General features: G+C 37.1%; 1 protein-coding gene across 8 annotated transcripts in view; it reads left to right on the top strand.

Moving 5' to 3' along the window:
- YAF2 (YY1 associated factor 2) overlaps positions 1–15,456 on the top strand; it is a 76,877-nt gene extending 61,421 nt beyond the window's left edge. For 4 of the 8 annotated variants that reach the window (XM_003825731.5, XM_003825730.5, XM_034936018.3 and 1 more), the window contains 2 exons: positions 12,723–12,875; positions 13,664–15,456. In XM_003825731.5, the coding sequence (XP_003825779.1) occupies positions 12,723–12,875; positions 13,664–13,901 (391 nt within the window). In that variant the 3' untranslated portion in view covers positions 13,902–15,456. Of the gene's footprint in view, positions 1–12,722; positions 12,876–13,663 lie in introns of those variants that run through there. The other 4 variants (XR_004665706.3, XR_608330.5, XR_008954656.2 and 1 more) reach the window with 4 other exon arrangements.
- Positions 15,457–15,584: the final 128 nt, after the last annotated feature.

Raw genomic sequence — 15,584 nt, forward strand, 5'->3', positions numbered from 1 at the left:
CCAGTGAGGCAGGAGAGAAATGTGAAGAGTGTGGTGTCCTAGAGGCTGAGTGAAAAAAGTTTTTCAGGAAGGGAAGGAGTGATAAACTCAGTGAAGTGTTGCTGGTTGACTGTTGGTAAAGTGGTTATCAGTGACCTTGAAATAAATAATTTTGCTGGAGTGGAAGGACAAGAGCCTGACTAATGTGAGCCTGAGAGAGAGTGGGAAAAGTATAGAGTGAGTATAGAAAAATTTTTTGAGGTGTCATGGAAAAGAAAACAAATGGGGCAGTGGCTAGACAGGGATGTAGACTCAGGAAAGAGTTTTTTTTTTTCTTTTTGACGTATGAATTATTGAAATATTTTGTATGCTGACAGGAATAACCCAGTAGAGAAGGAAATATTGTTTAAGCAGGAAACAAAGGAGGTCAGTGGCAGGAGTGTGTCCTGGAGAAAGGGATCCAGTGGGCAGAGAGATGGATGGTTTAATTAAGAGTAAGGGTAGGGAAGTCAGACTATGTTGGTATAGATGGAAGGCTGTGGACATTCTAATCGAATAGCTTCTCTTTTCTCTGTGAGATAAGAACTAAGGTCACCCCCTTGATAAAATAGCACATGATAAAAGCAAGTTTTGTTCAGTGCTCTGTTCCCAGTACTTAGAACAGTAATTGGAATATTTAATGGAACATAGTAAATGCTTAATAAATATTTGTTAAATAAATTAATGGAAGCAAGAGTAATCTTGGATTGGAAAGGAGAAGGTGCTGTAGAAGTCTGTTGGGTTAAGCTAGAGTAGTATTAGTGGGTATGATAAAGAGGAACAGTTGGAATAATATGAAAGAAAAATGGAAAGGGCTTAAATGTTTAGTTGGCTAAGAGGAAGGGAAAGTTGAGAGTGACCTATTTGTAGTCTTGAAGATTGTCCTTAGTCTTTCAAATTAAGTGAAAAGCAAATGCCAAACTGTCATGTCATTTAATGATTTGAGAGGCTTTGCTGAAAACTTTAACCTAGTTTTTATAGAAATGATGTAAGTAATCTGTTTTGTCTGTGCTTACCAAGGACTATCTTAGTATTTGTCAAGGAATCAAGTCTTCCTGGCACCACCTGCCAGGAGTTGGGGGAAAATTGTGTTCTGGTCTGCTGCAGAAGTGTTTGCTATTGAAAATTAAATACATATAGACCGTGGAGCCCCGTTTGTGACTATAGTCTTAGCTGCTCAAGAGCCTGAGAAAGAAAGATCTCTTGAGCCCAGGAGTTTGAGGCTGCAGTGTCTATGACTGTGCCATTGCACTGCAGTCTGGGCAATAGAGCGAGACCCCATCTCTAGTATTTAGAAGAATTTTTACTCCAGAGTCTCTCTCTCTCTCTCTCTCTCTCTCTCTCTCTCTCTCTCTCTCTCTCTCTCTCCCTCTCTCCCTCTCTCCCTCTCTCTCCCTCTCTCCCTCTCTCCCTCCCTCTCTCATGTCCATTTGCAGTTACTCTCCATTTTGTTCCTTAATGTCCTAACCCTGAGCAACCACAGGTCTACCTCCTGTTTCTATGAATTTGCCTATTTTGGACATTTTATATAAACAGAACCATGCAAGAATATGTGGTCTTTAGTGACTGGTGTTTTTCACTTAGCATAATGCCGTAGGCTCATCCATGTTGTAGTATCTGTCAGTATTTCATTCCTTCTTTATGGTGAAATAATATTTCATTTTATGAATATACACCATATTTGATTTATCCATTCATCAGTTAGTAAGCATTTGGGTTGCTTCTGCTTTGGGGCTGTTAAGGATAATGCTTCTGTGAACATTCATGTACACATTTTTGTGTGAACATATGTTTTCATTTCTCTTGGGTATGTACTTGATTTATTCACTCCTGTGCAGACTTCAGAATAGCACTTCTGCTATCTCTGGGCTTCTGTATTTTTCAAACCTTTTAAATATGTTACCAATTAGGAATGTTGTAGCCCCTGCCCTAGTCGCTTAAAAAAAATTCAGGTCTCATGTTGGCTTATATAAAATTGTATGACATCTAAATTCATCCACCACTGTATCACACATGCCTCAGTTGAAGCATATTTAAGAAGGCTCTAGCCCATCTGCTGATGGTACATGCTGTCATTGTGGCTTAGTAGCCAGGTAGATGGATGCATATAAGAGATTTCAAATTATAATAATTTATAATTTTGTACGCCTTCTGTCCTTTATTATGATAAAAATGTAAGTGGTTACTAACTACTGTTAATGATGCAACTTTAACTCAAAATTCCTTGTATCTTTCTTTCAAGCTTCTAAATTACTTTAATTGAAGAGCTTCCCAAGATTCAAGGTGAATTTAAAGTTAAAAGATTGTCATTTGTAAGTACTTAACTGTGTGAATAAGGATTTTCCCAGCATTGCACAACTAAATCAAATATAGAAAGAGCATAGAGCATTGGAAGAATAAAAAACAGATAGCATTGATGTTTGAAATGTAGTTAGAGGCTGGTTTGTTGAGGAGCCTAAATACTTGTTTTTAAACTCTTTTTTTGTTTGAGACAGGGTCTCCCTCTGTCTCCCATTCTGGAGTGCAGTGGAACGGTCATGGCTTACTGCAGCCTCAACCTCCCAGGTTCAGGTGATCCTCTCATCTCAGCCTCCTGGGTAGCTGGGACTACAGGCACACACCAGTACACCTGGCCAATTTTTTTTTTTTTTTTTTGTATTTTCTGTAGAGATGGGGTTTCACCATGTTGCCCAGCCTGGTCTTGAACTCCTGAGCTCAAATAATCCACCCACCTCAGTTTTCCAAAGTGTTAGGATTATAGGCGTGAGCTACCACGCCCAGCCAGATATGAGATTTTTGTAATGAGAAAATGATCAGGAGTTATATACCCAGTTCTGGCCCTTTTGCTTGTAGTCTGTAAGAATCATAGGCAAGTGCTTAGTTGATTTTATTTTTAAAAGTAATTCTACAAGTAACATATTTCTTTCTTTCTTTTTTTTTAATTTAAAGAGATGGGGTCATACCACGTTGCCCAGTCTGAAATGCCAGTGGCTATTCAGAGGTATGATCATAGTGCACTGCAGCCCCTCTAACTCCTGGCCTCAAGTGATCCTCCTGCCTCAGCCTCCTGAGTGACTGGGACTACAGGCATGCACCGCTATGCCTGGATAGTACATTACCTACTTTACAATATTAGAATATTACAGATTAAACAGTTCTGGCTGGGTGTGGTGGCTCACACCTGTAATCCCAGCATTCTGGGAGGCCAAGGTGGGCGGATCACTTGAGGTCAGGAGTTGAGACCAGCCTGGGCAATATGGTGAAATCCCGTCTCTACTAAAAATGCAAAATTAGCCAGGTATGGTGGCGCATACGTGCAATCCCAGCTACTTGGGAGACTGAGGCAGGAGGATTGCTTGAACCCAGGAGACGGAGGTTGCAGTTAGCCGAGATCGCGCCACTGCACTCCAGCCTGGGAGACAGAGTTTCACTCTGTCTAAAAACAAAAACAAAAAAAACCTAAACAATTCCTGACCACTTACGTTGCTCTAGTGCTCTCTCCCACTTCCCACCATTCAACATTTAGAGCGGATATTAGGGGAAAGAAATATGTTTGTATTTTTGTTGAATACAAACATTATTCTTGAAGAATATGGGTAATAATGATACTATTGGAGAGGTGGATCTACAGGCTAGAGTGCAGTGGCACAATCACGGCTCACTGCAGTCTCAACCTCCCAAGGCTCAGGTGATCCTCCTGTCCCTTACTCCCAGTAGCTGGGACTAAAGGTGCTTGCCACCATGCCCAGCTAATTTGTGTGTGTGTGTGTGTATAGTTTTTTGTTTGTTTGTTTGTTTTTAGTAGAGACAGGGTTTCACCATATTGCCCAGGCAGGTCTCGAACTCCTAGGATCAAGTGATCTGCCTGCCTGAGCCTCCCAAAGTGCTGAGATTATAGGCGTGAGCCACCGCATCTGGCCACAAGTTTTCTATATAGAGGAAACAAATGGAACTCTTAAGAGTGGATGAGCTCCCTGAAGCAGAATATAAACCAGGAACCAACACAGATATCAAGTATTCTTCGTTATCATTAAGATACGCAAGATAAATGAGCATGTTTTGAGATAAATTATTATTTTAAAAAGGGAAAGATGGAAGATTCAGGAGAGAACAAGGGCTATTTAATTCATTCAGCAATCATTTGTTGAATGCCTATCAGGCTCTGAGCTTGTTACCAGTGTTTCAAAAATGAAAAGACACAATCCTTCAGGAGCTTGCAAGCATACCTACAATTATAGTGTAATGTGACTGACTGACTTATCAAAAACACATAACATAGCCGGGTCTGGTGGCTCATGCCTGTAACCCCAGCACTTTGGGAGGCTGAGGCAGGAGGATTGCTTGACCTCAGGAGTTTGAGACTGGCCTGGGCCACGTTGTGAGACCCTCATCTCTACAAAAAATAAAAAAATTACCCAGGTGTGGTGATGCATGCCTGTGGTACCAGTTACTTTGGAGGCTGAGGTAGGAGGATAGCTTGAACCCAGAAGGTTGAGGCTGTAGTGAGTTGTGATTGTACCACTGCACTCCAGCCTGGGTGACAGAGCAAGACTCCGTCTTAAAAAAAAAGAAAGGAGAGAGAGAGAAAAGGAAGGAAGGAAACTCTTCTACTATATATCTCTAACCCTGCTACTTCCTAAAATTTAGTCTTGTAGCTCCACCACTCCAATAGTGTCATTATTACCCATATCCTTCAAGAATAATGCTTGTATTCAACATGAAAAGAGAAGAAGTTGGCTGGGCACGGTGGTTCACACCTCTAATCCCAGCACTTTGGGAGGCTGAGGCAGGTGGATCTCTTGAGTCCAGGAGTTTGAGACCAGCCTGGGCAACATGGTGAAACCTGTTTCTACAAAAAATACAAAAATTAGCCTGGTGTGGTGGGGCATGCCTGTAGTCCTAGCTACTTGGGAGGCTGAGGGGGGAGGATTGCTTGAGCCCAGGAGGCAGAGGCTGCAGTGAGCTGAGATTGTGCCAATGCACTCCAGCCTGGGGGACAGTGAGACTATGTCTCCAAAAAAAAAGAAAAATTAAAGAGAAGAGATTAAGAACAGCATGAAGTAACCTCAACATTAAAGGGGCTGGAAGAGGAAGTTCTAAGAGGAGCCAGTTTAGATATAAGATGACTGAGAAGGACCTACTTACTGGAGAAGGTAGGAAGAGGAATAAGAAAGTAGAACCTTTGTAGCTATGGTGCAGGAGAATGTTAAATAATGTCATGATACACAGAAGTCAAATAAGATGAGGACTGAAAGCTGTCTTTTGGTTTTGGCATACTTGGTGACCTTAGTATGGTTTCTTTAGTGGATAGGAAAGAGGTTTGGAAAGGTAGAAGTGAAGACAAGGACACAACTGAGAGAATAGCAGACATTTTCAAAATACTGGAAGAGGAGAAAGGAAGAGCAAGTAAACAAGGGATTAAGGGAGGAGTTTTTTCCTTCTAGATGGGAGAGACTTCAGTATATTTCTATGTCTGTGAAAGGAGTATAGTGTTCTTATGATGGGAGGGGTGGTATGAGCCCCACAATATTTACAACATTTTAAAAGGTAATTGTGAGTTTTTAAACTTACTAAATTAAAATATTAATACTAATTATAAATTTAATTAGAAAATTTTAAGTTTTTAAAAAATATTTGGGCAGGCCATCTCAACCAAATGACATGTAAATGTGCAAATATGCCCTTAGATCTAGAGTTTGTATAGTAGATTCTGCTTACTGTAACTACTTTGAGAACAGTGGCTTGTTTCTGTGAATGGAGTGTTCTTGTTTTTTTAAAGGAGAAATTGTGTATAAAAAGGATTTTGATAGTTTTGGGGACAACAGCTAAATACAAGGGTAGAGTCTTTATTTTGTGCAATGTAAGATAATCATTTTTCCGAAAAGAATTTAAGGAAGAAGCCAAGCCTCTTCAAACTGAATCACCCTGCTTAAATTTTATGACATAAAATTTCTGTCTTTCGGCCAGGCATGGTGGCTCACATCTATAATCCCAGCACTTTGGTAGGCCGAGGCAGGTGGATCACTTGAGGTCAGGAGTTCAAGACCAGCCTAACCAACATGGTGAAACCCCGTTTCTACTAAAAATACAAAAAAAATTAGCTGGGCATGGTGGTGCACACTTGTAATCCCAGCTACTAGAGAGGCTGAGGCAGGAGAATCACTTGAACCCACAAGGCGGAGGTTGCAGTGAGCTGAGAGCGCACCATTGCACTCCAGCCCGGGCAACAAAAGCGAAGCTCCATCTCAAAAAAAAAAAAAAAAAAAAAATGCTGTCTTTCTTTTCTTGAGATAGGCGTGATGGGAAAGTTTGTCAGGAATGTTGTGGGAGTTATGTGAGACAAAAGTGTAACAGAATCCTAGATTTAAAAATATTATGCCATCAAGATATATTTGTATATTATTCATAAATATTACTTAAAGTATTTTATAACTTACAGTATATACATTTTTAACATTCATTATTTTATTTGGCTTACCCAGTAATCTTGGGATGCAGTCAGAGCTCGAGGTATGGAAACAAAGCCAGACGATGACTTGACTGTCCTGGACTGTAGCTGGGACTATAGGCATGTGCCTGCGCCACCACTCCTGAGTAACTTTTTATAGAGACAGGGTTTTGCCATGTTGCCCAGGCTGGTCTCAAACTCCTGGGCCCAAGCAGTCTGCCCGCGTTGGCCTCCCAAAGTGCTGGGATTATAGACGTGAGCCACCGAGCCTGGCCAGAAATTTTCAACAGCTTTTCGTTTATTGAATTTCTGTTGTGTGCTATTTATATTTTTCAACATTGAGCTAAGAACCAAAAATGGTAATTCTAATACAGTAATATTTAAATAATTAGTTACAGGATATGTGTATTGTTTTAATATGTAGATACACAAATGATTTTTCTTAAGTTGGACCCAATTTTAGTTTTTGAGTCCTTTTTCAAGTGGTTCTACCTATAGATTTGATACTTTATGTTTTATTCTTTCCTTGAGGTCTTCAAAGAAGGAGAACATTTATTTTTTGAAATTACCATATGGACCTTTTGGTCCCTTTTATATTTCTGTCATATATAACGGGATCTTAGTTATTTGATTTTTTCCTATATCTTGAGATAGTTTGCTATTACATCCTAGGAACTATTTTATTTATTTTTATTTTACTGTAAGTTCTGGGATACATGTGCAGAACATGCAGGTTTGTTACATAGATAGACATGTGTCATGGTGGTTTGCTGTAACTGTCAACCCGTCATCTAGGTTTTAAACCCCGCATGCATTAGGTATTTGTCCTAATACTCTCCCTCCCCTTTCCCCCCACTCCCCAACAGGCCCCGGTGTGTGATGATCCCCTCCCTGTGTCCATGTGTTCTCATTGTTTAGCTCCCACTTATGAATGAGAACATGCAGTGTTTGGTTTTCTGTTCCTAGGAACTATTTTATCTTTACTACTTAGTTATTTCCAACTGTATTAAAAAGAGACCAAAATAATAAGAAAACAGAAAAATGGTGGCATCATCTAGAAGGATAGTGCAATTTTGAAAAAAAAAATCCAGTGTTTTATCATCTTTCCAGAAAGTACAAAAGTGTAGAGACAGTATTTTTGTAGTCTTTGCCCTCCTTTTTTTTTTTTTTTTTAACTTTCATTGAACACATTTGAGAATTCAGAATTTTTCATTTTCTGCTCCTAATGACAGGAAGATTTACAAGATGTTTCACAGTTACTAGATGAATCAGGGGATGGTGTAAAGCCAGTGATAGTGGCATCCAAAATTGTAGTGATGTTGAAATTGACCATATAAGGGAAATCTCAGACCATGAGTCTTCAGATGACAATATCCTTGTTCATTTTTCTCAAACTCAGTAATTGATAAGTGAACAAATATTTCTGAGCACAAAAAGTATATATGATTTCTCATATAAGTAGTCATTCAACAGAAAGGATTTTATCATGCAATATTTTGCAAAAAGAACTTGGAGCATCTTGTTTTGCTTTAAAGACATGTGAAAACATTCTTTATCTTCTATATTTGACACAAAAAATTACTTGAGATAGTTCGTTAGTGGACAGATGCTAAAGGTAGGTATGTGTACCTCATCTACAAATGAAAATGGTAATTCTGAAGCAGAGAGAATGTCTGTCTCTTCAAGAAATTATGAGTTGTCAAGGGTTTCAAAAGTAAAGCATCCTATGATACAAGTCCAAGAAGTGGTAGAAGTAAAGAAAAGCTAAAACCTATTAGAAATGTATTTGAGGCCAGGCGCAATGGCTCATGCCTGTAATCCCAGCACTTTGGGAGGCCAAGACAGGCGGATCACCTGAGGTTGGGCGTTCAAGACCAGCCTGGCCAACATGGTGAAACCCCCTAAAAGTATAAAAAATTAGCCAGGCATGGTGGCACACGCTTGTAATCCCAGCTACTCGGGAGGCTGAGGTAGGAGAAACGCTTGAAGCTAGGAGGCCGGAGGTTGCATTGAGCCAAGATCACGCCACCGCACTCCAGCCTGGGTGACAGTGTAAGACTCCGTCGCATTCATAGATAGATAGATAGATATAGATAGATAGATAGATAGATAGATAGATAGATAGATAGATAGATGGATAGATAGATATAGATAGAATTTAAAACCAAGAATCAGTACTTACAAGATGAATGTTCATAGGATTAGGCATGACAGTTGATGAGGAGTTAGTTACATTAAAAAAAAAAAAAAAAAACCTGGCCGGGCGCAGCAGCTCACATCTGTAATCCCAGCACTTTGGGAGGCCGAGGCGGGCAGATCATGAGGTCAGGAGATCGAGACCATCCTAGCTAACACAGTGAAACCCCGTCTCTATTAAAAATAAAAAATAAAAAAAAATTAGCCGGGCATGGTGGCAGGCACCTGTAGTCCCAGCTGCTCAGGAGGCTGAGGCAGGAGAATGGCGTGAACCCAGGAGGCAGAGCTTGCAGTGACCTGAGATCACGTCACTGCACTCCAGCCTGGGCGACAGAGCTAGACTCAATCTCAAAAACAAAAACAAAAACAAAAACAAAAACAAAAACCTTTTGGCCATTCGAGGTCTAGATAACTTTAAAACCAAGTTATTATAGAATAAGAAATTGGGTTTACTCTCTTTTAAAGTCTTAATAAAATGCTTAATGAAGTCGTTTCATTGTTCTCTTATTAAAAGGGTCCATTGTGATACCTGTTTCTCCTGGTATACTGACCATTTAAACATGGACAGAAGTTATTTCCTCTCTGTCTGTAATAACTCCTCCTTCTGTTTTCTCTATCACAACACACAGTTTTTTTGTTTTTAATTTTTAGCGCATGAGGGCAGGGCCTATGTTTGTCTTGTTCATGGTTAATCTCCTTACCTAGTGCCTGACACATGTAAATGTGCAATAAAATTTATCAAACAAGTAGTTTCTTTTCTTTTTTTTTTTTTTTTTGTTCCAGAAGACAGGGTCTCACTCTGTCACCCAGGGTGGAATGCAGTGGTGTGATCGTGGCTCACTGCAACCTCCACCTCCTGGGCTCAAGCGATTTTTCCACCTCAGCCTCCTACAGGCGCATACCTTTACTGGCCAATTTCTGTATTTTTTTTGTAGAGACGGGTTTTCACTATGTTGCCCAGGCTGGCCTCGAACCTGGACTCAAATGATCTGCCTGCCTTGGCCTCCCAAAGTGCTGGGATTACAGGTGTGAGCCACCACGCTTGGTTGTAAACAGGTGGTTTTTTATAAAATCTTTCCTAGGTTAGATTTTTGGGCGTTTGTTAGCCAGAGTATCAACAGATTCACAATATGTATGGATTTAGTCCAGCCTTTTTTTTTTATGAGATTTACCATATCGCTTCAATTTACCATATATTTTGGTGTTACTAAGCAGATTACTTCTTTTGAAATTTGAGTTATGCTGCCTCTTTTTAGTAAAGAATGTCATTGTTTTTAATACTCTTTTTCTTTCTTTCCTTTCTTTCATCTTACCTGTCCAACATGACAAAGCTAAATTATGATGAAGTTGATCAAGCTGAAAATATTATTCCTATAATATTTAGCACATGGGATTTTTGTCAGTGGGGGTGGAAGGCAGACTGTAGTTGAAAATTGCATATATGAAGCCAACATGTATTGACCTCCTGCTCACACAGAAGGTCAGCCAGCTCCAAAAATATTTTGTCCTAATGCGTAATAAAATGTTCCCCCTTTTCTTACATTATAGTAAATCAACAGACTGCCAAACTTATACCTTCTATTTGGGCTATCTATGAAAGATACATAGGGATCCCCAAATTGGTGAACATCATATCTGACAAATACAGTCTAATCATGGCATATGTGAATAAGTAGATGATGGACTGTAGTTGGCCAGTGGCTAGACAGTAGTCATTTATTAACTAGGCAACCATTTTGTGCACATCAACTCCTTATCACAGAACCTTTGGCATTACTAAAAGTGTACTGTCAAAACCATGAGTGATAAATCTGTGAACATAAAAGGGTATATTTTATAAATGATACTCTGCCCTTTATTTCCTGAGTTAACTATTTCCTACCTCTAAAATTTCCTCCTATCCTGATTTTTCTCATCAAATAGAAAAGGGATCACAAACCTTAAGATACCTGGAGATAGAAGGGCTTTATTTTTAATAGGGCATGGAGTTGAGTGACTTATGATGTTGTAAAAAGATCATCATAAACTGTGTTCCTCCTTCCTTCAGTGAAAGCTCTTTAGCTCCTAGAGAGCAGCAGAGAACTTTATTTGAATAATTGAACTATATACATTTATGTTTTGTGCTTCTTTTCTCTCAAAATTGAACCAGATGAAATAATCATAGAATTGAGGTACAAAAATCATAATCTTTAAGTGAAAATCAACCTTCACATTAAAATAAGAATAAAAATGGAATAGTTGTGTAGTATACATTTAGGTAAGCCTAGGATAAAAAGAGAAAGATATGCAACTACTCAAGAACAGAAAAAAAGAACCACTATAGAAAATTTGTTGATGGTTAGAAAATAACAACAAACAACACTAGGTACAGAGATTACATGATCATTTATTAGACCACTAGTCTCACATTTTTACTTCTACTGTAGTGTAGTACCTTTCTGTTTCAGACTAATGCCAGTAATCTTTGTAAAATTCAAGTCTGAATTTCTTCAGTGACTTATCATCACTTAAGGATAAAATCAGACTGCTTAGCTTTTAATCATGGGATCCCTTCTTATCTGTCCAGCTTGGTTTTTTTTCACTCTGCCACTCTGCTCTCCATCTCAAACTTTATCTTATAGTAGTAACAGTATTCACCAGATATATTGCATTTCCTCAAGCTTCTTTTTAAAGTGTGGTCCCCAGAGACATCAGCATAACTTGGAAACTAGTTAGAAATACAGTTTCTTGGGCTCTACTTCAAGGCCTACTGAATCAGAAATCCTGCGGGGTAGGGCTAAGCAAGCTAAACAAGCCTTCTTGGTGATTCTGATGTACCTTATATTTGAAAACCACCACCTTAACCCTTTTCTAACCTCAGCCGTTAACTACCATACTTTCAATATCACTTTTATTTGTGCAACTCTTAATCTACATCTCAAACTCTATGTCAGTCCTATTTTTTAAGTTGTATATTGGACATCTGTCCTGGATATCCTTTCAGTAGTTCAGACTGTCTAGGCCCTGAGCAAAATTCATTATCCATCTCCTGATATCTGCTTTACATACTGTTTCCTATTTTCTCTCAGCCATGCAGCTTTAATTCTTAGATTGTACAATATTTTCTCATTATTTTTTATGTTGTCTTGCCATAGAGGAACAGGAGAAAAAAAGATTTTTTAAAAACTGTACTAACCAAAAAAGGGTGAGGATTTTTCAGGCAATAAAGTTACCATTGTTTGTAGAGCATCTGTTAAAATGTATTTTTATCTTCTTCCCTCCTTCCCTCTGCCTCTTTCCTTGCTATATCCTTCTTTCTCTCTTAAGAACTTAGAGACTGTATTTTGAATCTTAACCTCAGTTGTGCAAGTTCTGTGGCAAAGCTGGACAGGTGAAAGCTTGTACCAGCATCAGATGTTGAAGCCAGGCAACATTTCAGATATCCCTGAACAGTTCTTACAGTAGGTCCTCAATAAATATTTTCTAAATGAGTAAGTTAGCAAGTAGATGAGTCTCAAAAGACTGGGCAGATCTCCAGGGTCAAAAGAGCATGGTGAGATTGTGGCTGGAGATGTAAGAAACTTAAAGGATTTAAGCAATAAGGAGTGAGAAATTTTGATAATAAATGTTTATTAAATGAATAAATGAAAAGCTTTAAAGAACAGATAGCCATTGTCACAAATGGTCAGGTATTTCCTTCTCTGAAGGAGGGATAAATTATTATTTCAGTGAAAACTTTGAAGTTTGATTTTTAGAACTCATGTTTATATGGGTACATCCCATTTTTTTGATATACATTTAAAATAATTTCTTATGTTGATTTACGTAACAGTATTCTAATGTTTGAGCATATATCTTAGACTATAAATTTTAATTGTTATAGTTTGTTCCATTTTTGTTGAACGGGAAAAACTGATATATATCTTTAAAATTGTATATTTAAATTACCTTATACATGAGGAATTTTTATACTTGAAAGTTATTGTTATTAACTTGTTTTCATAATGTGAGATATTCTGTCATAAAGCACTTATGTTTTAAGTTGTAATTTAAAATACCTTTCTTTTTAACATGCACACAGGAAACCTCGACCTGTCTCCCAGTTGGTTGCACAGCAGGTTACTCAGCAGTTTGTGCCTCCTACACAGTCAAAGAAAGAGAAAAAAGATAAAGTAGAAAAAGAAAAAAGTGAAAAGGAAACAACTAGCAAAAAGAATAGCCATAAGAAAACCAGGTAAATGTGAAGAGTGTTTTATGACATTTTTGAAATAATAAAACCATTTAATTTTTTTTTAACCTTGATATACTAATATACACAAAGTGGAAGTAAAATATTTGGTCTCCTTTATTATAAGGTATCAGGAAAGGTTTTACTGAGTTTGAAAGATACATAGGAAATTAAACACAGAAGCCACAAATACAAGCTTAAATGTGATGATGCTTTTTTCTTTTTACGAGATTGGAAGACATTTGTGTCTGGGTTTGTTTTGTTTTGTTTTGTTTTTCCCTTAAGAAGAGCTATTTGAACCAGGAGTGGTTTTCAACATACCGAACAGATAATTGCATGGGTTTTAACCTATCAAAATGGTCATGCGTTCAGTCATAACAATCATGATACCCTTATTAGTGTGTGTCAGTGGAGTAACAGTCTTCCTTGCATGTAGCTCAACCTTAGCTTTTATCACCTTCCTCCATGGTGCAACTATTTCATTGTTGTCTAAAACATCTATTTTAATAAAATTAATAAGCTGTCTGCAAAATTATGATACAGCTATAGAAGCACAAGTTCTACTTCTAGGCTGTCACAGTTTTTTGGTTGCATTGAAGAATGTTCATGAATGATTGGTTTGATTAATGTTAATGAGTTGAAACATTTTATGATGTTTTTGTGGCTAGTTACACATAAATTGCTTTAAATATATGTATTCATTTTGTTACTTTTACCACTTTTATTATTTATTATATGCTCAGAAATTTGGTAGAGGGAAAAGCTAGTTTAAAATTTCATTTTTTTATGTTTAGGCCAAGATTGAAAAATGTGGATCGGAGTAGTGCTCAGCATTTGGAAGTTACTGTTGGAGATCTGACAGTCATTATTACAGACTTTAAGGAGAAAACAAAGTCACCGCCTGCATCTAGTGCTGCTTCTGCAGATCAACACAGTCAAAGCGGCTCTAGCTCTGATAACACAGAGAGAGGAATGTCCAGGTCATCTTCACCCAGAGGAGAAGCCTCATCATTGAATGGAGAATCTCATTAAAGTTTATTTTCTCCAATTTCTTAGTCACTTCTGTCCTACCATGCAAATACACAGATTACGCCAAGAGGTACCACATTTTCATGACAGATACATTCATGCACAATCCATAATTTGAGTTTTACATAAAATAGAAATTTGTTAGAATTTGTTAGATTTTATTGCAATGATGCCTACCAAACATTTCCAGACTTAACATTTTGGTCTCTGCAGTTAAGTGCCATGAAAATGTGGTTGAATTATTCATTATGCAGTGTTATTGGTAAGTGTATTTTCACTTTTAGTTTAGTGAATTCTAACACATAATTCTTGAATTCTCTACTATTGGCATGTAACGAATTTAAATTTTTTATAACATAGTGCAAGCTGCCTAAATATGTATTATTTGAGAATTGTGAAACAGATAGTTATATGTATACAAGTCAAAGAACAACTTAACTATTGCTGCAACAGGTTTTTCTTAATGGTTATCCTCTTAAATACACCTGCTGGTACTTGGTGTGGTTAAATAGGAAAATTGTTATTAAATAAAGAATTTGTATGAACCTTTGCCAATGTTTTTGACACGTTTTACTAATTATTGTTCCTGAATTATGTTTCTGGTTTTATCTATTTTTTGAGGTTTTTTTGTTTGCTTATTTTTCAAAACATTCATTTATTGTAATGTTTACTAGCGGACTAGTAAACAATAAAACATTGATTATTTAGCTTTATAATTCAGGTTTAGTGCTATTGTCATTGAACACTGGTATTTTCTGTATCATATAAAACATTAAAATTCAAATAATTATAAGCATTTGGCAAAAACAAGAGAAAAGAAACTTGCCATATTTTACAAGCTGCAATTTTAGAAAAGCTTTAACTTAATGATAGTTTTATCATTGTTTTCTTGTCCCAAACTTATCCAGGGCCATAGAAGTATGAATCTAATTAAAACAGAAATGGGAATTATTGCACAGAAATGGGAAATAACTAATTTTAAATCAGTCTAATTGGCCTCTTATTAAATACAATAATTCTTATGAAAATCATAGTACCCTATTTTCAGACACAGCTGCCAGTTTACACATTTCTCAGTATCCTGAAAGGAAAAAAGTATAGCCCCACTTATACTATGTAAAATTACCAATAAAATATTTTTATGACTACAGATTTTGCATTTTTGTTTACAACTATTTAAAGTGTTTTATGTTGTATTTAGAATTTCAACCTAGAAACCACACAGTACTTAAATTCTCCTGGGGTCTCCTGCTTTCTCTTAACCATTTGCTTAATATATATCTACCTAAAGGAGACTTCTGAATTGTAAATGAACTTAAAAATAGAATGTGGATGCAAAATATCACATAAGACATCATGATAACATTTGAAGAAAAAATAAAACTGTAGACCCTAACAGTTGTGATATTTGGTGGTTTCATGTGGTAATGTAATTTTCTGTTTAATTACAGTACTTTTTACAGGCACAGTGGTACTGTCTTTTTTGTAAGATGCTAGTTGTGAAATACAATTAATTGCATACAGTAAAAGTCTGTGATTAAAACATTTATATACCTCATTCTTTAGTGTTGTTAAATGAAAAATTAAAATTTGTGTTTATTATAAGATACTTTCAATGGAATACCAGCTAACCAGATATGTTCCTTTAAAACATGAATTTTTTTGTCTTATTTGTTTTTAACATGT

Source organism: Pan paniscus, chromosome 10, assembly GCF_029289425.2.
Source record: "Pan paniscus chromosome 10, NHGRI_mPanPan1-v2.0_pri, whole genome shotgun sequence".
In the NCBI taxonomy this organism is placed as follows: Eukaryota; Metazoa; Chordata; class Mammalia; order Primates; family Hominidae; genus Pan; species Pan paniscus.